The sequence below is a fragment of the Dermacentor albipictus genome, chromosome 3, assembly GCF_038994185.2.
Source record: "Dermacentor albipictus isolate Rhodes 1998 colony chromosome 3, USDA_Dalb.pri_finalv2, whole genome shotgun sequence".
In the NCBI taxonomy this organism is placed as follows: Eukaryota; Metazoa; Arthropoda; class Arachnida; order Ixodida; family Ixodidae; genus Dermacentor; species Dermacentor albipictus.
Genome location: NC_091823.1, coordinates 103757166 through 103781071, shown reverse-complemented (window position 1 = coordinate 103781071; position 23906 = coordinate 103757166). Strand labels below are relative to the sequence as shown.

Sequence of the window (23906 nt, the reverse complement as noted above, 5' to 3'; positions counted from 1 at the left end):
TAAGTCAGTGCCACAGCCACGAACACTGAGGCAGACGCGAGAGGATGAAAGAGGGCGGCGCTGGAACATGGTAGAAAATGACAAGAAAGCAAGCTCCCGAAATCGAAGTATACATCTCTCTCGCTACAGCACGAAGTAAAACCGAAACACGCAGACCTTCGGTTCGATGTTTTGATATTTCTCCAAAAATGAATCTGTCTATTGAAGCAACAGTTTAAACAAATAACTGATGTTGCCTCAATTAAATGTCGAAGTCACGTGTGAACGTGAGTGACGTCACAGCAATGACATGCATGTAGCCGCGCGGCCCCCGCGAGGCTAAGGGCAAACAGCGTTTCGCTTGAAATTTAAGCTCTGTGCGCGGCGCGAAGGGATCAGACACGGTCGTTAGCGCGCATTGTATGCAGTGAGCTTGTCAGCTCAAAATGGCCAGACCTCGTGAGGGGCGCTTCAACGGGGCCTTCAATATCACTTTTCTTGCTAAGGGGATGTGGGGCAAGCAAAACAGATTGCTGGTCGCATCGCAAACCAGCTCCGAACTCGGCTTGTCCGCGTGTCGAAAAGTCCGGCGCCACGAGAAGTTATCGTATGATATCCCCTACGACAAGTTCACCTTCCTGACAAGTTTTCCTATGGGGAGCCGGTCTATGACGAATGGCCGCGTGACAAGTGGGCCTAGACGCGCAAGTGCCCGTGGAAGCCAAGACTGACTGATCACACAATCACATCGTAGATGCGGCGTCCCGAATGTCCAACACCAATGCCTGCTGCACTTCAAAAGACGTTGAAATCATTGAACATTTTCGTAAATGCAAGGATTCCGTGTACACAGAGGTTCGTTTTACGCACACCAACGTTTTTTTTTTTTTTCGTGGTTGCTAAACACTTATTGAATTACAGCAAATCGTGTGCATTCATCGAGCCTGCCTCTGTCGATCAGTGCTGCGAAAAGCGTCTGAACTAACACGATAGAGAGAAAGAGAAACCTGCGCAGTTACACATTCACCGCAATAGATTACATTTTACCCGTCGTGGCTTTGCAGCACGAGGTCGAGGGATCGAATCATGGCTGCTGCGGCTGCATTTTGATGAGGGCGATATGGAAGAACTCCCAGGTACCGTGCATTGGGTTGACGTAGAGGAACCAGAGATGGTGAAAATTAATCCGTAGTCGCCCCCTTTATTCTCCCCCCAATAAGATGCGCCTGAGAAAAGCCCAGAATTTTATTTAGATGTAACTTTTGAAGGAGTGGGCGAAAAATTCGTACATCATCCTTTGCCGGCCGGCATGTTCATGGACACCATGGCTGGGGGGCGATATAGTTTCTTTCGCTGTGTGTTTCCTTTCAAAATGGCTTCCCGTTGTACGTATTATACCGCGTTATACTGATATGCTATCGAATGGTGTGTATGGATGAACGTGCGATGCCGAGAAAGTGTTAACGTGCCAGTCTGTGTGGAAGTTAATGGCGAAGAACGAGATGAGGAGATCTTTATTTGCTGAAAACAAGGTCACTCGGAACCAGTAAATCTCCACCACATTGCTCGGGAATAAATTTGTGCCTATGGCAAGCGTTGCATTGGAAACGGAACGTTACTGGCGCCTCACCTTGTCGTTTTTAATCGCACTGTTTGCCATACGAAATGTAACGGTCAATAAAAGCATGCCGTCGTTTATCGACAAGAAGCAGCGTAAGTTCCCTGTGGGACCCATGACGGATAAATAATTTCAATTCAATTTATTTGATGGAAAACTTCGCGGAATGAATAATGGGTAAAATACGGAATCAACCGCTTGACGAGACCATTGCCCGAATCAACCGTTCGCAGAGTCTGTGGGTTGGTCTGTCCGTATATCCGCACACCTCTAAGCACTTTTTCTCTCGTAGTCTTTAAGGCCTTGAACGCAGCCACAGCAGGTGGTCAGCATCCGCCACAGACGGCCGGCGAGGGCTCACGTGCACACGTTGGTTGTGCATCCATGTGCTCGTCATCCATTGTCGGACAAAAAAGATGTCGTACACCGACACGAGGACAGGCAGCGTTCTCGACATCTTGACATTGCGTGCGCTAAGTCGCGATATCTCTACCGTTATCGCAGTTTCTATTAGGAAGTGCGTCCAGGGCCGCGATAATGGGATGTTTCTATTCCAATAATATTCCTTATTTCCATCCGCCCGCATTAATGATCACCGCGATCGGCCAGTCTTCGGTTGTGTAGATGATACGAAAGTCGCAGAATTGAGTAAAAGGAATCCCTGCACATTACCGGCTCATGTCACTTCAAGAAAAAAAAAAAGGAGTTCAATTATTGACAGAGTTGATGCCGCGATGTAGTACAAATGATGTTGACTAATCACTTGCACAGTCGATGGTCGAGCTGGTCTGAAATTTCTTCTGTCTCGATTCGAGGTCACCATGATGAAATTGCGGCCTCTCCCGAACTTGGTAAGAGCGGCTCCAAAGACTCGAGTGAGATGTCTTCGCATACGCCTAGGAGTTCCGCGCGCGACTTGTAGCTGCCTTTTTATAGAGGCTCGCGAAACACCGCCCAATTCGGAGAGCTTCAGAAAAATGTCTCTCTTTTTTTTCCCTTAATCTGAACATGGAAAATCACCCATTGGATTTAAACATAATGAAAAGGGGCGAGAGTTGTATCCATAAAGAAATCCAAGACTATCGCTACATCTTTCAGGAAAATGAGCTTCGCAAATCGGGGCTTACCTTCCCAAAAATAGAGTTGGCAATAGATGGTATAACTACAAAACGAGACAGGTTTCATTAAAGCTACGCAACAACTAGCACTATACCAAATATGCGGGATGATGATATTTAGGTTTTCCGGATTTTTGATTTCTTTTAATCGCCTGTTGCAGTTGACATAGTTGCAGTCCTTGAGCTGGATTAATCAGAGAGGCGGGCATAGTCGCTGCTGAAAGCTAAACACATAAACTGCTAATTAAAAAATCATAAGTTAGCTTCTTAATTAATAACATAACGGCATATAATTGCATTTCACAGATTGCATCAAGGCGTATCCATTTGGAATAAATTTCCATAATGACACCAGTTTTGAGATATGCGCCATCAAGCTCGCAGTGAGAATTCACTGTTGTCTGACTTTTTAACGAAACGCACTTTTACGCGTTGAAAAATAGAGTAACTAGAACACGCATGTATTTTCTCCCACACTTTGGGAAATTATATATCCAAACTGGTGTCATCCTGGAGATACAAGTGGATATGCCTTGTAAATTCACCGGCTACGATTCCTAAATCGCACTACATGCCGTAAATATTTATGAAGTTTATTAGTGAATTTGTGTTAATTATTCTAACATGTGTGTTTTGATGTCTCCTTCCAGTAATGTCCGCCTCTTCGACTAATCCAGCTGAAGGACAGGAATTACGCTATTTGCAACAGGCATAATTTAAAACATTCCGGAAAGCTTAGACATGATGACCCCGTATATGCGGCATCTAGGATACATTCCATGCCTATGCAGATGCCTCTAGTTTAACACAATCGTCTACTTCAGCAAGAGTTATACCATACCTCAATAACGAACAATCCTCTCGTGTAACTTCGTCAACAATTATATAACAGCTTAACTATTCGCTATCTTATGCGCGATAATATTTATAACTTCCTTAAGAGAGGCGCGAAAGAGGATAGTTTACATCTCCTTCCAGGCTTAGAACGACAGAAAGCTGAGCTAGTTGGTAAGGATTCATTATGCAAAAAAGAGGTGAGGCGTGCAGACAGGACACAAGAGAACAGAAGTGGACAACACGAACGCCGACTATCAACTGAATGGAGCACAGAGACGAAAGAGAAAGAAGACACAAAACTCATCTGCGCAAGCTCGATCAGGAATGGTAACACCACGTGTCAGTCGGGTACACGTGCCGGTCTACGTGAGAGATAGCTGTTAAGGCGCTTAATCTCTTCCTTGTGTAAAGTAATCGAAGGCTTAATCACGCACGCACTTCCGCCATTATAGATATGCCAGGCCTCTACCATAAGACGCGTATTTTCATTCCTATGCCTGTGCAATATCGCGCATTCATCTGACTCTGGCGTGCAGTTACAATCTTGGCAATGTAAGGAAAGATTAGAAGGCGATCCACCGGTTAACGACCTTTTATGTTCCATTAGCCTCTGATTGATACACCGTGCTGTTCGCCCTACGTAGAACTGGCCACAGCTAAGGGGAATTTTATAAACCACACCCATACGACAGTCAGTAAAGCGGTTGTTCTTATTGTGCTTCTGGACAAATATCTGTTCGTTTTTTGCCTTTTACCTGCTTCTTTTTCCTAAGTACGGCAGCGCATATCTTACCTAGCTCATTGGGAGCAGTGAAAGTAACATTAACATCATATCTACTTGCAACATTTTTAAGCCTGTGCGACACCGAATGAATATACGGAATAACCACTACTCTTTTTTTTTCTATTAATTACTGCTTTCTGTAATCACGTCCGTCCCCCTCGAAACCGACTTCTTTAGGCACTCAGCCGCAGTGGCCACTGCTACACTAGGATAACCTATTTCATTAAAACTGGCGCTCATTTTGTGCATGCAGGATCTGGTCGAGAAAAGACTTAAGGCGCGACATGGCAATTCCGTTTTTTACTACTTTGGAATGCTTGGATTGAAAGTTTAGCAACGGCTTCGAAGATCCTGCATGGGGAGTACTTCAAGCAAACATGATTTTGTTCGAAGACCAAGAAAATGTCAAGCACCAGCGCAGAAGACTCGTTCTTCTGACCTCGTCTTGTTATCCACGACTTCGGTTACACTTGTATTGTTCACCCTTTTTTTTCTTTATTTTATCTTTTCTTTACGACTTATTTTTTCCCGCCCCCTCTATTGTATGGGAGAAGCAAGCGAAGGGTGGTGAGGCCTCGTTAATTCACTGCGCCGGTTCTAACCACTTTCTCCCTCCCCTCACCCTCCCCTCACCCTCCTCTCTTCCAGTCTAGCTAACCTAGTCGAGTATCTAGCTTCCCCCTGGCCTTACACATTCGTAAAAAGGCAGGCGCTGCTTTTGCGAGAGATCGCGGTGATTTGCAGCTGTCAAACGCTAAGGTGCCATACCATCTCGCCTCCTTTATTCTCTGCTATCCATGCTCTTTCCGAGAATATACACCCGCTGAATCACCATGACTCAGTTTGCAATACAGCAGGCCATCCACCTTGAAGTGTCCTTTCCCGCCGGTCATACGTCCTCCAAAAAAGAAAGGGGGGAGGGGGGGTACATGTTCGTCCAGTATGTCACAACAAAGGAGAAATTCCAGACAAGTTTTTCGGCCACCTGCGGTTCGAGGGAGAGGAGAAAATCGTAGAACGAGGACACGCCTATGTTGAAAAGCCAACTAAGCTATACACCAATGGGCACCAATTGAAATCGAACCCGTGAGTGGGCACGTGCCAAATACTTTCAAAGTCGTCAACATAGCAAAAAAAGCAATGCCCATGCCTTCTGCAGTAGCCCACTTCCCGAGCACGCCATAATACAAGTCGCTGCACAGCAAACGGCAGCTACTCGACCATCGGAGACCTACTGAAGTCGCGCTCCCTACGATACACTCCGCCAACTCCACTTGTGCCTCGAGGATGGCGTCTTCGGGCCGTGCTTCTACCTCCGCTGCTGCTGGGCTCGACCCTAGTCTGTACGGCTACGCCATGCTTATGGGAATCGGTGACAAGCTGTCGACGAGCAGCAGCGACGATAGCAGCAGCGACGAAAGCAGCAGTAGCAGCTCTTCCGGCAGTGACAGCGGAAACAGCGATGTCGCGTCGGCCGGCCCGTCCCAGTCAAAGGACGTCAAAAGCGTGCCGTCCACTTCCAGCGCCGCAGCCGTCGTCGTTGGGAGCGAGCCACTGGCCGGCCCGTCCCAGTCGAAGGACATCGAAAGCGTGCACCCGTCCACCTCAGGCACCACAGCCGTCTTCGTTAGGAGCGAGCCACAGATCTGGATTCAGCCAAACCTCGTCCGTCCGGCGGACTTTCCTAGTGACCACCCGGACCAAGTTCAGGATTGGAGCGATTGGCCCCAGTTCCCTCCCAAGAAGAAGGTGGATCCACAGCGGGCGATCGTGGAGAGACTGCCGGCCATGCTTCCCCATGTCATCCTCGTCAACCAGCACGAGTTCCTGCTGCATAGGATAGAACTGCTGATACACACACAGGGCAGGCGAGTGTTTTTTACAGCCGACGCGGTTATGCGCCATTGTGCAAGGGGCCGATCCCAAAACGGTTCGCTTTCAGAAGCGTTGAAATATCCTACTCCACAGGTTAGCATGCTGGCTTCTGTTGTTGGCATGAGCTTTCCGAACATACATTAGCGTTCCTGCCGAGAAGCCTCACCTTCCACATCGTGGTGTACATGTTGGTCTGAAAAAAAGACAGTGGACAGTAATGACACGAACGATAATCACCGTCTCAATTTGAGAAGGTATCCCTGCAGTTTACACCGATTCAGCAGTGTTGAGGACAAGCTTATTGGGTCACCCATGTTCATGGCAACAGGCAACGCGTAATTCAGATTCTAGGAACAATCGCCTATGCACGACCCAGGCATATTGCTGTCTGTTCATGTCTTTCTCAGCATGGCATCGTGCAATCATCGTGTTATAGCTGCTCGTTTCGAGACGTGCTTGCGTATTCATCGCGTGATAATGGTGTTCGTCAAAAATAACCGTGCCTCGACTATCTCCCTCGCATGCAGGTTCATGAAGCCAGCGCCTGAGTTTCGGATTACAAACTTGGTGGATAAGTGGCAGTACACGGTCTGGCTCACCTTCACGGATTACACTGGGCGCCAATGCGGTAAGTGTGAGCGAGACGCTATCGTCGTCGGCCTTATCGCCGCCTCCCGAGAGAGGCGTTTTTCTTTACATTTTTGTGTTTGTCTGTTTGTGGCGAAGTGAATTTAAGCCCTAAAGTGTATCCTTGGACTTGCGCAGTTGGTCAGTACTGCCACCCGGATTCACCGCGGCCCGGTTTCTGGTTGTACGGCCGGGTGCTGTCGTTTTCCAAGCTCAAGCTCTTCTCCAACGAGAAAAACATCCCGAACCCGCCTCCGGTAAGAGTTCGTTCACCGCTTCCACATTTTAGTCGCGATTGCTAGTTGGGTCGCCGTTCGTAAGGTGCACAATACTTGGCGAGTTTGAAGAAGCGTACGCTTTGCACTAACACCCTGGTCAGAAGGCTCTGGGTTTTACCAAGCTCTAGTGCCGTAAATATTCAGTCTAGTGGAGTGTGCTATCGCTCAAAGCTGGCCCGGTGACATTTGGGGAATCCGTGAGCAAGACATGACGGCGTGGGTGCTACAAGTCGTACTGTCCTGTACGATTTTTTGTTAGCCCAGGGAGGAACGGGGTCTTACAATTATACTCGTCGCTACCTGGGGGAGGAGGCTATTCTACAAGTGGCCACCTAGTCGACATTTCCATTTCGTCTGCTGCTGAATTGGCTGCAGCCGCCTGTTTCCTTCTGACGCGCACTCCAGCCCAGCTAAGCAGAACTTTAGCAGTGGACGAAATCGACATGTCCATTTGTTGGACCCTTACAGAATACTCCCGTTCTCGCTTCCTGATTTCTGGCTGGTCACTACGTCTTGTTTAAAAAAAAAATGCGGCACACATGACCAAATGCCCCAAGGAGAAGAAACTCTGATTACGGTCATTTTCGCTGTTATAGAAGCAGTATTCAAGAATACGAATTCTTTGTCGGTGATAGCAACCGATCGCTGACTTATGCATCTTTAAGCACGCCTTATTGCATGGAACGCTTCTGTATTTTGACGAGTTCGTTTATTTTTACTCGAAAACAAAATATCAGTGTCAAAAACTACCGGTTCACAATGACATAAGTTGCAGTGGTTAGACAAGTGCGAACGATTTTCTTTCACATTCGCACTTGTCTAACCAGTGCAACCTATGTCATTGTGAACCGGTTCGCTGAACCGTATGTCATTGTGAACCGTCCTGTACATCGTCCTCATCCTGTACAGCCAGAGTAGGAAAGAGCAAACAATGAGTTCATGATCAGACAATATTTACCAGACATTAAGTCATTGCGAACGCTGTGAAAACGAAGTATTTTTATGCTTCGTGTTTATAGGAACTTCAAGCGAACAGCATGACGCGGCATAGCTAAAGTATGCAAGAAAATCGTTCTTAAAACATTTCACGTCGTTACTGCTCGCGCAATAATAACCTGCCAAAATGCGGCATAAGAAACTGAAGTAAAAGAACATCAAAATAATATGTTTATGAAGAATGATAGAAAAGAACGTATATTCTAATATAATTTGGAGACAGATGAAACTTCAACGCAGTGCTGTCTTGAGGAACCGCTGTTCGCTATTTGTGCCGCGTGCAGTTTAAAACACGGAGGGTGCCAATATTAAATCACCTCACACGACACTGCATCGCAGCTGGCAGAGAAGCTGCAGAAACGTTCACATCACGGAACGAAGAAAGCACTGTGGGCTTCGCAAACACGTTGCTGGTCGGCTTGCAACGATGAATTATCCACAACACAGCATAAGCATAAACAGCAGCAAAAATAGCTAGATTGCTGCTACAATGCGCGACGAAACGCCTACATCTTTCCGACCGTACCATGCCAGCGTCGCAAAGGAACCGATGGCGATTCTTCGTGATTTGGGAAAGTACGCTTAATTCTGCAGCACAGAATTAAGCGTAGTACGTTCCTTCTCCCAAATCACGAAGAATTGCCATCAGTTCCTATGCGAAGCTGGCGTGGTACAGTCGATTGCGACGGGCTCTTGCTTTGCCTCGGCTCGGACCATGTCAAATTTGTGCGCATGCGCGAGATAGGCAGGTGTCATTCTTTCCATCCATCCTCTTCGCCTTGACCGCCGCAGAACTGAAGCCCCTTTTTACGCCGAAATATTCCCCCCTCCCTCCCGCCTTGGGATGGTATTGACTCACACTTAGACATTCGTCGCCTCTCGGTGAAAAATGCGGCCGGCTTTTTTGTGCGCACTCCTTTCTGGGAACTGCACTTCGAGGAATGTACCTCGTGGCAGAGGTTGAAAAAATAACACCTGACAAGACAGCCGGCTCAATTTTGTTGTGCATTTAGGGACTGTATATTTTTATATTTCGAGGCAAATATTGTTCTGAAAACCGGCTTTTTTTTTCTCCAAATGTAATAAACATAGAAAAATAATGTCGTATTAAATAAATTATGTGGTTATCCTATTTTGCGCAAGAACATCCTTTAGCGCTTGTCGCTTTCAAAGACAAAATTTTGCTCCAAGGCGCCCAGCGCAAAATAATGCTGAAGCCTATTGTAGCAATATTTTTATAGTCAAATACATGTCCGAAGCGTGGCGGCTATGACGTTAGCAGTTTTCAGGCGCCCGAAGCACGGCAGAATCATGGCCTTTGATATCCTGGCTCTTTGTATCTGGAATGCCATAATTACGGATGTCATGGTGACCGCTTGTTGGAGCTCAAAATTTTGTCGCCGTGTTGTGAAGCGAAATCACTGAATATTAGGAGTGCGTAATTATTTATTTTCAATCTGTTTTCACACACAGCAAGCTATCATCGCCGTAAAGCAGATCAGTTAGCATAGTTACTTTGCCTTCACTTAGGTGCAACGTCGTATTAGTTACCTTTAACGTGCAGAAGCCGTCGGTAGGAGGCAGGGACGAAAGCGTGCGAATAGGGACGCGCACAAAGCTACATTTCTTTTTTATACGGTAAGGGTAATTTCATTTTTTTTTTCACAGAAACGTCTTACCTGCCCAGAGTCCAGGTTTTTCTTTCTGTTCTACCTGTGCGCTTACTCAGGTCGACACTCGCGCTCGCTCAGCAGCAGCTGTATATTGCAGCCTTCTGGATATTTGAGCGGCAACGTTCCAGCACCGTGTTACCATGAGTTCCGGCTCTTTTTCTTCTTTTTAACAAATAGCGTGACGATACTGTGCATACACGTCCCAACTTAGAGCGTGCTATTTATATCGCGGAGTGCACTGAACTGATTACCTCGTTGCAAAGCTAATTGGCGGCCTTGCAATAGCAGTGCGGGTCAAGGGCCGATTTACGCTCGAGCTCCACGCCGCACCACCCGCCTGCCCGTACCACGCATGTGGCGGGGTGAGAATTTGCGCATTTCGCAGACTGGTACGCACATTTCGGTTTACACTGCATGTGCGAGCCCAGCGTATACCGAAATTTGTAAACCGGTGGGCGAAGTGCGCAGTTTTCTGCACGACCGCACGCGTCACGGCTCAAGCGTAAATCGGCTTTTAGTTAACCAGCCCCAAGGTCGGGATAAAGCTGTGCGACTGGTGCGCGGCCTGCACAGTACTCCGCTATCACACCGGTCAGGTGGTGTAGCGCAAACAAATTTCTCGGAGTGTGCTGACGTCACCGCACGCTCACGTAGTCCCGCAGAACCTTTATAATGGTTAGTTCTAACAGTTTACGAACATATTTCTTTAAACATTTTAGTAGCACTCTGTCAATTCGCTACCGACTTGGATTGGGGCTACGATTTAAAACAAAGAGCTTGATTCCTGAGTATGTCACATATCGGCATTAATGCGTGTTACAAAACATTCTGAAACTCTCAAGTTACTTCCAATTCTTAATATTTCTCTGCAAAAAGTACGAGCTGTGGACATACTGAGGATACATGTCCTTCAGAAAAAAAAATATTTTCATGATGTATTGTAAAGCATTCTTTACACAAAAGTAACGAGCCTTTTGACGCAGTGCTAAAGTTTTTATATAGACAAAAGCTAGAAGACATGTTGACGGGGAACTTAAAATATTCTGTGTGAAAAAGTATGAAGAAAATCTTTTAACGGCTTATTTAAAATATTCTTTATACAAAAGTAATAAGGAAGTCTTTTGACTGTGTATTAAAAGTATTCTTTATACAAAAGTAAGAAAGAAGCATTTTGACAGTGTATGAACAAATGTTACCAGAATGTAAATGTAAATAGACTCAATAAAGTAAATAGAAAGTTGGTAGATGTTCTAAATAATGTTAACAGGCATTTTTGTAAGGCTTACTCGCACTGCCCACGGACGCGTAATTGTACTGTTTAATCTTCACCGTCCATAGAAGCCTTCTTTTTCGATGTCTCGAACGTGAAAATAATCGCCAGCCATTTGTCGAAGTATTAGAGAACCGCAGCGCGCAGCACCTAGTAATCTTCTTCGTGATTTGGGAGAGGGAAAGTACGCTCAATTCTGCACCCCATATGGGAGCACGGTGCAGCGTACTGGGGGTGGGGGCGGGGGATGAAAGATGAGGGGATAGAGGGGGAAAGGGAGAGTAGGCTTCAGGCAGCGTACGTCAGCATCATGTGGTGGCCGTTGAAAGTGAGATGGAAAAAGCCGGGCGGCGCAGAAACGATCCGTTCAAAGAATGCGGCCACCCTGCACGGAGCGGGGCAGGAGGCGCGCATTGAGGCACCCAGCCTTATATTTAGCTCGGGCCCAACTCCGACGCGGCCTGTTCAACGCAAAAAAAAAAAAAAACGTTTTTCTGAGATCACTCATGGACCGATTTTAATGAAATTCAATGCATCCGAGTGATTCGCACTTTCCAGCGCCTATAGGTGGCGCAGAGAACGTTTCAATATGGCGGGGATAGAGGTGATGAGGCGAGACGAAAGCGTGCGCACCTGCAGATGCAGGTGGCCTACGAGCCTCTGGTATCTCCAAGCGCGGTCCTTGACCTTTCCAAGGACACGCAGCGATGCGATGTCGAAGGAGAGGCTCCGTTTTACGCTGGGAGTTTTAGTGTTGGGGACGCAAGCGGCTTGCGTACGCAAGAACTAGGGGCGACGTTACCGCGCATGCGCAGACCGCTACGTCTACTTGCGTCCTTGGGTTGTTGGAGCGGCCGAAAACATCGCTGCCCCTAAGAGGTCACGTTACCCACGTGACTCTTGCGGTGTAGGAGAACTTACGAGCAGCTAGCGGGTAGATAATGTAATAAATCTTTCGCCAAGTGTCGACAGACGTCGTTTTTATATATATTAGAGAGGTTTAGCATGTCCGGTATGCGGATAAACGCAGTTGGGGCGTTAGGGCGGAGCTATAAAGGGGAGCGTCTTGCAGGGTGCATCCACCTGGCGGCGTAGAGCTAAAACTGACAAAATCAGCTAATATTGCTGTAACCAAGTCCATTCTACTTCGCTGCTGGTGTAAGTTATCGGCACTGGCTTAACTGTGTTGCTGCCAAAAATTTATACCCGCAGCAAAGTAAAATACACTTGGTTACTGCAATATGAGCTGTTTTTGTCTGTTTGAGCTTTGCGCCACCAGGTGGCAGCACTATGCAGGCCGCTCTAGTTCATGGCTCCGCCCCAACTCCCCAGCCTACGTTTACCCGATTCCCGGACGCTGTAAACCTCTCTATTAACTGCTTCTAATAAAAAGAGTTTAATGTACTTTACTTCATATGCTTCATATCATATTTTATAACATGATAACGCAGCAACGATCAGACGTTGGTGGTGCTTCGAGCGCATGCGACCTCATTGCGGTTTGCGTTTGGGGCCGCTAACCTATAACACGTTTCTGCTTGCGTACGCAAACGCAAACGCACCCAGGCGCTTGGGGCCCCAACGCCTTGCGTCCCCAATACTAAAACTCTCTAATAGGGAGTTTTAGTGTTGGGGACGCAAGCGGCTTGCGTACGCAAGAACTAGGGGCGACGTTACTGCGCATGCGCAGACCGCTACGTCTACTTGCGTCCTTGGGTTGTTGGAGCGGCCGAAAACATCGCTGCCCCTAAGAGGTCACATTACCCACGTGACTCTTGCGGTGTAGGAGAACTTACGAGTTGCTAGCGGGTAGATAATCTAATAAATCTTTCGACAAGTGTCGACAGACGTCGTTTTTATGTGTATTAGAGAGGTTTAGCGTGTCGGTATTCGGATAAACGCAGTTGGGGTGTTGGGGCGGAGCCATAAACGGGAGCCTCCTGCTTGGTGCATCCACCTGGCGGCGCAAAGCTCAAATCGACAAAAGCAGCTAATATTGCTGTAACCAAGTCTATTCTACTTCGCTGCTGGCGTAAATTATCGGCAATGGCTTAATTGTGTTGCTGCCAAAAATTTATACCAGCAGCAAAGTAAAATATACTTCGTTATTGCAATATTAGCTGTTTTGTCTGTTTGAGCTTTGCGCCACCAGGTGGCAGCACCATGCAAGACGCTCTAGTTCATGGCTCCGCCCCAACGTCCCAGCCTGCGTTTACCCCGTTACCGGACGCTGTAAACCTCTCTATTAACTGCTTCTAATAAAAAGAGTTTAATGTACTTTACTTCGTATGCTTCATTTCATATTTTATAACATGATAACGCAGCAACGATCAGACGTTGGTGGTGCTGCGAGCGCATGCGACCTCATTGCGGTTTGCGTTTGGGGCCGCTAACCTATAACACGTTTCTGCTTGCGTACGCAAACGCAAACGCACCCAAGCGCTTGGGGCCCCAACGCCTTGCGTCCCCAATACTAAAACTCCCTAATATGGCGGGGAATACGAGAGACGACAAGCGCGGCTGTCCAGGCCAAGTGACTGCGTACAGACAAGCGCGCCGTAAGAGGCCCGCCGCATACTATCAAAGTTAGTCTGCGATGTAACCGGCGCCGCAAAGATTACTATTTCTCCTTACGTTTTGTAATTTATACGCGATGTACGAGAATTGACACCAATCACTTAATCGGCAACGTTCGGATGTAAAGAAAGCGCAGTACCCCCCTAGCCGCTATGTGTGCATTCAAGACGAGATACATGGCTCCATGCACCAGCTTAGTTGCGGAATGCTTGTCAAAAAGGCCACATGACACGGAAACATTTCAGTAGTGTCGATTTACAATATGTGAGCGGGACGGTGAGTGTGCCAGCGCGCCCGGTTTCCAGAGCTATGAGCGCTTTCGCGTGCTGTCGGGAAACTCGCACGCGCAGTCATCAACAACCGCTTTAAGTATACGCAGTCCGGGCCCTTGTTTCGCGCAATATTGTCATAGGAGAGATGCTTTAAGACCAAACAGAACAAATAAAAAATCAGAAACGCCTGCGCACGACCTTAGATCGGTGCACGCCTTTCGCCACGCCCCCCCCCCTTCCCTCAAAAAAAAAAAAAAAAATGAAGCGAATGCTTTGTGCATTGACGGCCTGCTTCATTCCCACACAGAACGACTAAGAACAGTTGCGGAATACGTTACCTAGTTTGCAATGATCGCGACGCAGCGTCAGGCACCGTCGCAGAGTATTTACCGAAACAGCGCGAGTGCAGGTAGAAAATTTCATAAACGGTGGCACTTCCGTACTTAAATTTACATGGGAATCTGTGGAAACGGATTCCCATGTAATCCGAAACAATGAAATCCGAAACAACATGCTTTACTCAATTATGACTCAATGAAAAAATACACAATTGCATTCTGCTCAATGAACCCTTGTCCTTAAGTAGAGAGAAAGCGATGAGTACTATACCGACAGCATGGCACCGGCAGGTTCAATGTGTATGCACTCTTAGCTGGTTTCAGGATGGCCTGCATTGTCATTTGCTTCACCAGTGGAACACTGAAATGCCTCTATGTTTGCGTTTGATTCATTCTGTACAGGGTTTGTGCAGTGTGGCTTGATAGCACGAAGTTGTGGGTTTGACTAAACTCTGGTAACAACTAGCGAGTGGTATACAAAAAAAAAATTGAATCCCCATGCTTTCGGAGCCTGTTGAGAGTGCAGGAGGTGCCAGGCCAGTTTTGTGCCGAACTAATTCATGAAGTGTTTGGTGCCGTTCACACTATTGTGCATGGCGAACGCTATCGGTTCACTGAATGCAGTTTAAACTGCTTTACTTACAGGTAAGTGGGCACTCCACTCGGGTTGAGTAGGCTGCCCAGTCGCACACTAAAATATTGGTGCTTCAAGCAGGCTGGATTTTGATTTTACAGCGAAGCTGTTAGCCTCTAGTTGGTCACCATTTTTCATGTTCGCATCTATCGTCAAAATTTTGGACCCATCCTGGCGACAGTACTAAGACAAGAACAGTGGCCCCTACCCCAGTGTGGTACAGGCTTCAATCAGTTAGCAAAACGAAGTGAACAGTGCGTACATTCTCTGTAATCGCTCATGCAACGTATAGAGAACAGTATATATTTCAATAAAGAACAAGCGCAAAGCAATCATCGAAACCACATAATTGATGAGGCGGTCCTGACAACAATGCGATGCACGTGGTGCTCCCTGCATACATTTCCCGGTAACGATTATTGCTGCGCAAGCTGCCACAGTGATGGCAACATGCAACGTGAGGAGCGACGTTCCTAGCATTTCGTATGTAAAAGAACCAGCCTAACAAATGACTTCAATGTTGTTGCAGCACCGCTATAGGGGGCAGCGTACCCGCCGTGGTTGCTCAGTGGCTATGGTGTTGGGCTGCTGAGCACGAGGTCGCGGGATCGAATCCCGGCCACGGCGGCCGCATTTCGATGGGGGCGAAATGCGAAAACACCCGTGTGCTTTGATTTAGGTGCACGTTAAAGAACCCCAGGTGGTCAAAATTTCCGGAGTCCTCCACTACGGCGTGCCTCATAATCAGAAAGTGGTTTTGGCACGTAAAACCCCAAATATTATTATATTATAGGGGCAGCGTGCTGTCACAATTACCATTACTCTCAAGCAATAAAGCATCGCATAACCCCCTTAGCAGTAGCAGTGTTGGTTTTCAACACCTTTGCTGGACCTCTACTTTCGCAAGGCTGGGATGGAGAGTAAATTTGTTTGTAAATATGTATGTCATAAGAATAACGAAAAATGAGCATGCAGTCTGTTCCCTAGACCAACGCCTTCCCTTCCCCACTCCAAACTAAAAGCTCAACACCAGAAACTGCCCTCCTTTGTCTTGCAGATCAGTCTGAGGAGTTCCCGCACTTACCGTATCCAAGTGAATGTTGGGATTGTGGACGATTACGGACACATCGTCAGCGCATCGGTCGTGCGGCAATCTGTTGGTGACCGCTTCATTGCCGTCGCAACCTGAAATTCTAGGTGGGTGTCGTGTTTTCCATGATAGCTGTTTCCTTTCCAAATCTGTGCATTTCACTGTCCTCTTCTCTCTTTTTCCTCCTGCAGCTGATGAAACCACGTTCCGTATTTTATTTTCATTTTCCTTTTTTTTTGCTTCTAGTCTCAAGCCTCGAGTCAAGAAAACGTTCAAGACTGAGTCACATTAAGCAAAGCCTCCCTCTGATGCTGTGAGCTCAGTGCGTGGTATTTTACCAAACAGACGATGCTTCTTTCTGCTGAAAACTATGGTTTGCTTTAAAAAAGTGGTTTTTACAATAGATGTACTTATGCAAATTTCACTTGCACGAATTTGTTATGACCATAACCGGAAATTGCAATGTCTTGTACACTTACCTGACCAAGTTATCATGGTACACTTAAGAAAGAAATAGTGATTTGTTTTCACATGAAAAAATAAAATTTCTTTCATGCAATTCCCATTGCTCCAAGCCTCATTTTCTCATGTCAAGCATCTGGCGCGTGCAGAAGCACCCGTAGTATCGCGACACACAGCCTCCGAATTTGGAAACAAGGTTTCAAGATAAGTGGGAGGGATTAGGTCACAACCTATGGGCCGTTCTGGTTTTCATTCTAATGCCCATGACAAGCTTCAGCGAGTTAGACCCAAGTAAATAGTCGCCTACTGAATTGAATTTCAAGTAGGAATAAAAAACACGGCAAACGCTTACCACGTGGTGGTGAAGAGGGCCATTTAGTGGCGACTGCCGTGCTCCCTCTCCTTGTCTCGGTAGCGGTCCCTTTGGCGGCTCCTGTCTCTGTAGTCACACTCAGAACCGGTCACGCCTATAGACTTCCCTTGGCGTGACGATCGCTCTTGTGACCGGACTCTCTCTCTCAAGCGCGGACGGTCCTTACTCCTGCGCTATTGCAAAACACGCGACAGGTGCACATGAGAAATGCGCTCGCGAAATCACAACATGCAATAATTTTCATTCAGTTAAGAGGAAATAAAAGCGGTGCACCTACACATGATGCTGAGTAGGTTCTATGTGCCGTGTACTTTCGGCTAGAAAAGTTTACAAGAGAGGGATCCGACCGCATCTATGGAGCCCGTACATATTGCAATACAACGCCATACTGCAACACCACAGATTGAACAGACAACGATATACCCACCTCCACGCAAGACCTCTCACGTGGAGATGCCGTAACGTGTCGACAATTACAAACCAATACACACCTCTATTTAAGCAGAGTACATGCAACACTCCCAACTCTACAGTCATACAAATGTCCCCTTTGTGACAGTTACGCCTCCCTATATCACACCACATGGGCGTGCCCCAACGTGAAGGCAGCCCCACAAATACCCAACTCCACACACGAGCAGTGGGAGGCCGTGCTTAGTTCGGACCCTCGTAACCAGCAGCAACTGGTGTGGCGGGCCCGGGAGGCAGCAGGAGCCGCCGGAGCCGTGCAATAAGGGCGCCTCCCGCACAAGCAGAAATACAACTGCTTGTCCTTTCCTTTTTTTAAAGAAAATAAATGTTTCTCCTCCTCCTGCTCACCGAAAGAAGTTTACCAGTAAAATCGTGCAACATCTTTACACACGCAGATAACTTCTGTTCATTCAACCTTTACGGAACTGAACAAATGAAGTGATGCAGCAAGCTTAATTTAACAGGATGCAGAAAAAACTAAAGCCCAAGAACTGTTGATTTATTCATCAGTGATTGGACAATTCTAACTTGCACCCACTTTCCATGTTCAAAGTAGAAATCTAATGTGCACCCATTTTTTTTTAGCGAGAAAAGCGTAGCATGCCTCCTGTTTTGGCAATATGAAAAGACGAAATCTGCAAACTCTACCTTCAGAGAATAGAAATTTATACTTAACGTCCATCATTAGGTGTTACTCAATCTTAATTGCTACAAACCACAACACGTGTTTCATACAGACCATTGTGTTGATATTCTACGCTTGTGAAACGACTTTGCAACAAACACAAACATCTTTAGAATGAGATTTTGCAATCAAAGACAAAGTAGCACGTCATCATTGTCGTCGTCATACGTGAGAATGATAACCGCTGCCATCGCCTGCCGTTTTGCATTGTATCCGATTGCATCACGTGCAGGCAATATTCAGACCAATCTTCAAACGCACAGAGAGGGAGAGAGAGAGATCCGAATCGAGGAAACACCGTAACCATTTGATGAGCTCTATCGTTTTTGCTTTAAAGTCCTACTAGGGAAGGCTGACAATAGGCATTTCTGGTGAATGATGATGTGTGTTCAAGCCATTCACCGTTTCGTAAGCTGCCGCTAAAGGTGGTTGCTATTGGCACTACCTTCGAGGTCAGGCGCGTGCATGTTTACCAGTTTACCACTCAAGTTGGAATTATTCAGCGAAGGCCAATTTTGAGATCGAAATAACTTGTCTAGGCCAACGAAAAAGCACTGATGCTGGCTGGAACCTTCGGTCGGGATTAAACTAACTGAAAAATCAAATTAATAGAATTCTCTTAACGGTCTACATGACCGATCGCAATGGTAACGAGATGCCAGTAAAGGCAACAGTGAGAAAAGTGCACATTTCGTCAATTCCGAAAGCGTGTGCGTAAATAGGACCAAACTATAGATGATGATAGGAACGCAGGCTGTGTTAGGGCCACGACGACAGACGTTATGCAGCTTTAAAGGTCGTTAATCTAACCTGCACACGCAAAATCGGCTCATCGGTGCCAACTGAACTAACATATTAGCGGCACGCATTCCGCAGCGGTTTGGAGGCTGTTCCCAAAGCGGCCAATTAACAGTGAATGTATGTCACGGCCACACTGCCTAGACTATTAGGCCTACTCGGCGCTGCTTCATCGGGCATCGGCGACTAAAGTTACTGTTCGGTGTTGAATTGACACAGATGCATAGGCTACAGCTGCTCGACATTCAGAAAGCGGACAAACAGGGTCGCCAGATTGGGCTATTAATAGCCAAATTGGGCTACTTTTTGTCCGAGTTCGCGTCAGAATTTTCCTTTTGGCTATGTGGCTATTTTTTGGGCTACATCTATTTCCTGTGTAAAAAAAAAAGTAATTTGCATGTTCTATGTAAAGAACACATATGCTTGTCAAAAGGTCAAGGATAGCGGCCTTTTGATAATTATAATTATGAAAGCGGGCCTAAGGAAGCATGTCTCCATCCGTGAACTAACGCTACCCGCGCCCGCACCAGCGAACATAAACTGCTGCTGTCTCCACATGTGAGCTTTCTGCGTGCTACGTTTTAAGCATGAGATGCTTCTAGCTCCCGGCGCCAGAACGGAGAGCGAACACCGAGCTGAACCTAACCAAAATTTGCCGAATTTTCTGCTTGCCGCGTGGCGCGCATACGTGGCAATTCGCTCGGACTCTTCCTGCCCAAATTGCCCCTGCTCCAACGCCAACGTGGAACATATCCTCTTCCGTTGCCCCACAGCCACCACAGCCATGCGTTCCCTACACAACTCCAAACCCTCCTCCTGTCTTTTCTATCACTACTACCCGTACCAAATGCCGCCGCCGAACGAGTGTTCAGCCAGGTCTCGCTCATTAAAACCGACCTTCTAAATGTATTGTCGAACGAGGCATTGGCAGCGCTCCTCCACGTGAAGTTTGGCCTGGCCAGGAACGGAGGCTGCTGCAAAGATTTTGAACCGGGCCAAGAATTTTTGTCCCGTTTCAGCTCTGACATTTTGTACGGAACAAGCAGTTCCACTTCGCCATAAGCTCGTGATGCTTGATCCTATTGACACTGGTACTTGTTTATGTTCATCGAGTTACCACGTTTCAGCGCCTAACAACTTTTATCGCACAGCGCAGGACGCGCCTTCATGTATCGGAAGTTTCTGGAATGTTATCGATGGTTCCATCTGCTGTCTATCACCGAACCTTGCGTAATCTCATTGCATGTACGCGCGACGCCTATAGTATAGAATTTTATGCAAGACACGTGGGTCCCAGCTATTAGTCTGGAACATTCGACGACTGATGTATAAAAGCCGACGCGCTTGCAAGGTCGATTCAAATAGGTCGCGAAGCTTCGGGCGAAAAGCGGTTCAGTACAGATTGTCACCGACATCAGCATGGCGGGTTATGGGAGCAGCGATTGAAGTGCGACTATGTTTGGAGGGAACAAGCATGGGAAAAGAAAAACGCGTTTTTTAATTCAAACGAGACGCAGTTAGATTCATTCAACGAAAATAAAATTTCTAGTCAATTTTGTATATTCGTGATGAGTTAAGAAAATACGTTTAATTTTATTATTATTAATAAATGCATTTCTTCTCAGCGCCCATCGCTACAGGGGGCGTTGACACCACTATCACTCGCAGTGCAATGCACGTCTTGAAATGCGCAGAAAGGCGCAATCGTATCACCTGTTGAAATACGCCCCCCTCACAATTTGTGCTTTCTTGCTTGTCGACGTTTGTCTGAATTTGGTTACGCGGGTAGCTTCATTGCTTCTTAATCTGTTCAGTCAAAAGTAGTGAGTTACGACCGCCAGATAATTGTGTAGTTGTTGTCGTGCGACTGCGCTGGCCGACGGGCTTGGCATCCGACAATAGGATCAGCACTCTACACCTAAAGCTTTCGTTGGCCTCCAAAGAAAGTATGTTCTGTGCAGGGATGCGATTTGGACAACCGTACGGCTGGCCTTTTCCTGCATCGCTTTCCACGCTGAAAGCTCGAAACGCCCATCAAGTCGAATGGCGGGGCATATGAATATACAGCCCCAAAGGAACAACAACAAAACAAATTTCGCGCCTCCGAAAACAAAATGACGTCCCTTCTGCTTTTAACGGACATGACCTCACGATAAGCCACATGGCGGGAACAGTAACATGGAAAAGCACAGGACAAAATCTAGGCAGCGACCACTTTATTATTTCGCTCACGCTAGGAAAAGGCGTCAAAAGACGCCTCATCAAACAACCGAAATTAACGGAGTGGGATAAATTCAGAGAGATAAGAAAGGAGGCCTCACTGCCGGACGATATCTACAATATCGACGAGTGGACACACCTCCTTAAAACGCATATAGAGGAAGCGACTACAACCATAGAGGATGACGACGCACCCTCAGCACTAGACAGCAAACTGCTGAACATGTGGAGCAGAAAGAGTAATCTGGAGAAAAGACTCAAGGCACAAAGATGGAAGAGGAATATCCGGCGCGAACTAGCCAGACTCAACAAAAACATAGAAACATATGCGATTAAGCTCAACGAGCAAAATTGGTACAGCAAGTGCGATGAGATGGAAACCAATATGAGTCTCTCCAAAACATGGAGCCTTCTCAGACATCTAATCGACCGTAGTAAATCAAAAATGCAAGCTAGTACAAACCAGGTGAGAGCGAGGCACGGCTTTGTTGGCACAGATGACGAGCTCATTAGCGAGCTCCAAGAAACATATCTTGGAAAAGCAGAGAGCGAGGTGTTTAGGGACTACGAGGGACCTCCCAATCCAGATCTCGATGCTCCCATCACCACGACAGAGGTTAGAGCAGAGATTAATAACCTCAGAAAGAGATCAGCCCCCGGCCCGGACGGGATAACAAACACAGCTCTTAGGAATCTAGACGATGAGTCTATCATTGCATTAACCAAATTTATGAACCAGGTGTGGGAGAAAGGAGAACTCCGAAAAACATGGAAACAGGCGGACGTAGTCTTTATTCCCAAGCCAGGCAAAGTACCCGGCTTGAACAACATGCGACCAATCTCCCTCACCTCGTGTGTAGGGAAATTGATGGAGCATGTTGTTCAAACGAGGCTGACCAGGTACATGGAGGAGAATGATCTCCGGCCGCATGAAATGGTTGGATTCAGGCCAGGGCTCAGTACACAAGATGTCATGCTCAGACTTAAGCATGATACCCTAAACCGATACGACTCAACTGACACCAGGGCGATCCTAGGTCTCGACCTCACCAAGGCATTTGACAACGTTAGCCATAAGGCTATCTTCGTAGGCCTCGAAGAGGTAGGTGTGGGACACAGGGTATATGCATACGTCAAAGACTTTCTGTCACAGAGGGAGGCGAATATAAAATTTCTGGATGTAAAATCCCCTCCCATCACACTTGGGAGCAAGGGAACCCCGCAAGGGTCTGTGCTCTCGCCCTTCCTATTCAACAAAGCGATGAGGGGTCTCCCAGCGGAACTCAATAAGATTAAATCGATTAAATTTAGCATGTACGCGGATGATATCAACATCTGGGTTAACAGTGGGAGTGACGCAGCCATCGAGCTTAAACTACAGATAGCGGCGAATATGGTGGAAGAGTACGCGGTCAGCAGAGGCTTGGCGTGCTCGCCACAGAAATCGGAGCTGTTAATCATTGAGCCAAAACATCAAAGGAGACACGCTGGAAGCAGCAGACCCATCACTATTTTCGTAAACGGAAATGAGGTTCCCAAGGTGGAGGAAATAATAATTCTGGGCATGTATATCCAGAGAAATGGATGCAACCTCACGACAATCAAAAAGCTAGAAGGATACGCGGCGCAGGTAACGGGGATCTTTAGGAGAATTTCACTGAAAAGCAGGGGCCTCAAAGAGAACAGCCTCCTCAGACTCATGCAAGCCTTCATTACCAGCCGTATAGCATATGCCACACCGTATCTTGTGTTTAGACGAGAAGAAAAGGATAAAATAGATGCGATCATTAGGAAGAGCGTTAAGAGAGCCCTATGGCTCCCAGACTCGACCTCGACAGACCTCATCCTCAAAATGGGGGTACACAACACGCTAGTTGAACTCACTGAGGCAGTACGAGTGTCTCAGTTGGAAAGATTAGGCCAGTCTAAAACAGGGAGAAAAATCATGGAATGGGTAGGAATTCAATGTGACAGGGGTGCCCCGACTGACAAGAAAGACATTCCGTTGGACGTGCGTAAGCGCTTCCGAATCGCGCCCCTACCTAAAAATATGCATCCTATCTACAACAAAGAGAGGAGAGCTCACAGGGCTAAGGCTCTCGTAAATAAACTTAAAGACACACCGGCGCATAACGTAGCGTACGTGGACGCCGCTTGCGGCAGAGACGGCGCTGCGGTATCGACGGTGGTTGACGGCGACGGGTGCGTTAAGATAGCGTGCTCCACGTGCACGAGGGACGCCTGTACAGCTGAGGAGGTTGCAGTAGCGCTCGCTTGTGCGGGAACAAAAGAGGGAGTAATATTATGCGATAACAAATTAGCTATCCGAAATTTTAACAAAGGGAGAATCTCGGAAGAAGCCCTCCACATTCTACTCAAAAACCCTCCCAGGAGGGACATAACTTTTATTTGGGTACCAGCCCATGAAGAAGTCCCAGGCAACGAAGCCGCTCATGAGGTCGCCCGAGCACTCTACCACCGGGCAACTCTAGAGCAGCCAGTTCCAGGGATAAAAGATGGCATGATCACGTACAGGGAAATTGTCGATCACTACAAAACCGAAAGAAGAATCTTTCCGCCTCCGCATCGGTCTCTCTCTCTGGAGGACGCTCGCATTTGGCGACGCCTCCAGGGAAACAATTACACATCACCACATTGGATCTACTTAACACAGACGAGGGACTACACTCTGAGAAGAAAAGGAGGAAATGGGGTATTGAGGTTACTCCTTTAGGGGAGCAACTGATCTGCCACAACCATTCCTCCCTTTAGGGGGTAAGTGCGAGGGGATGAACTGTTACTCCCCATGCCGTTACTCCGCCGAGGACTAACAGTTGCTCTTTTCCGATGCTCCTCAAAGGAGTAACGGTCATTATTTCCGATGCTCCGCAAAGGTGGAATTAATGAAATTAGGCATTTATACACTAATAA

At 47.1% G+C, this 23906-nt stretch overlaps 1 protein-coding gene across 1 annotated transcript; it reads left to right on the top strand.

Annotated features, from left to right (window-relative positions):
• Nucleotides 1–5447: 5447 nt before the first annotated feature.
• LOC139057880 (uncharacterized) lies at nucleotides 5448–16317 on the top strand. The gene is made up of 4 exons (XM_070536646.1): nucleotides 5448–6839; nucleotides 6977–7095; nucleotides 15934–16073; nucleotides 16213–16317. Exons 1-3 carry the CDS (start codon nucleotides 6575–6577, stop codon nucleotides 16063–16065), a joined length of 516 nt encoding a protein of 171 aa, XP_070392747.1. The 5' UTR covers nucleotides 5448–6574; the 3' UTR covers nucleotides 16066–16073; nucleotides 16213–16317.
• The last annotated feature ends 7589 nt before the right edge of the window (nucleotides 16318–23906 follow it).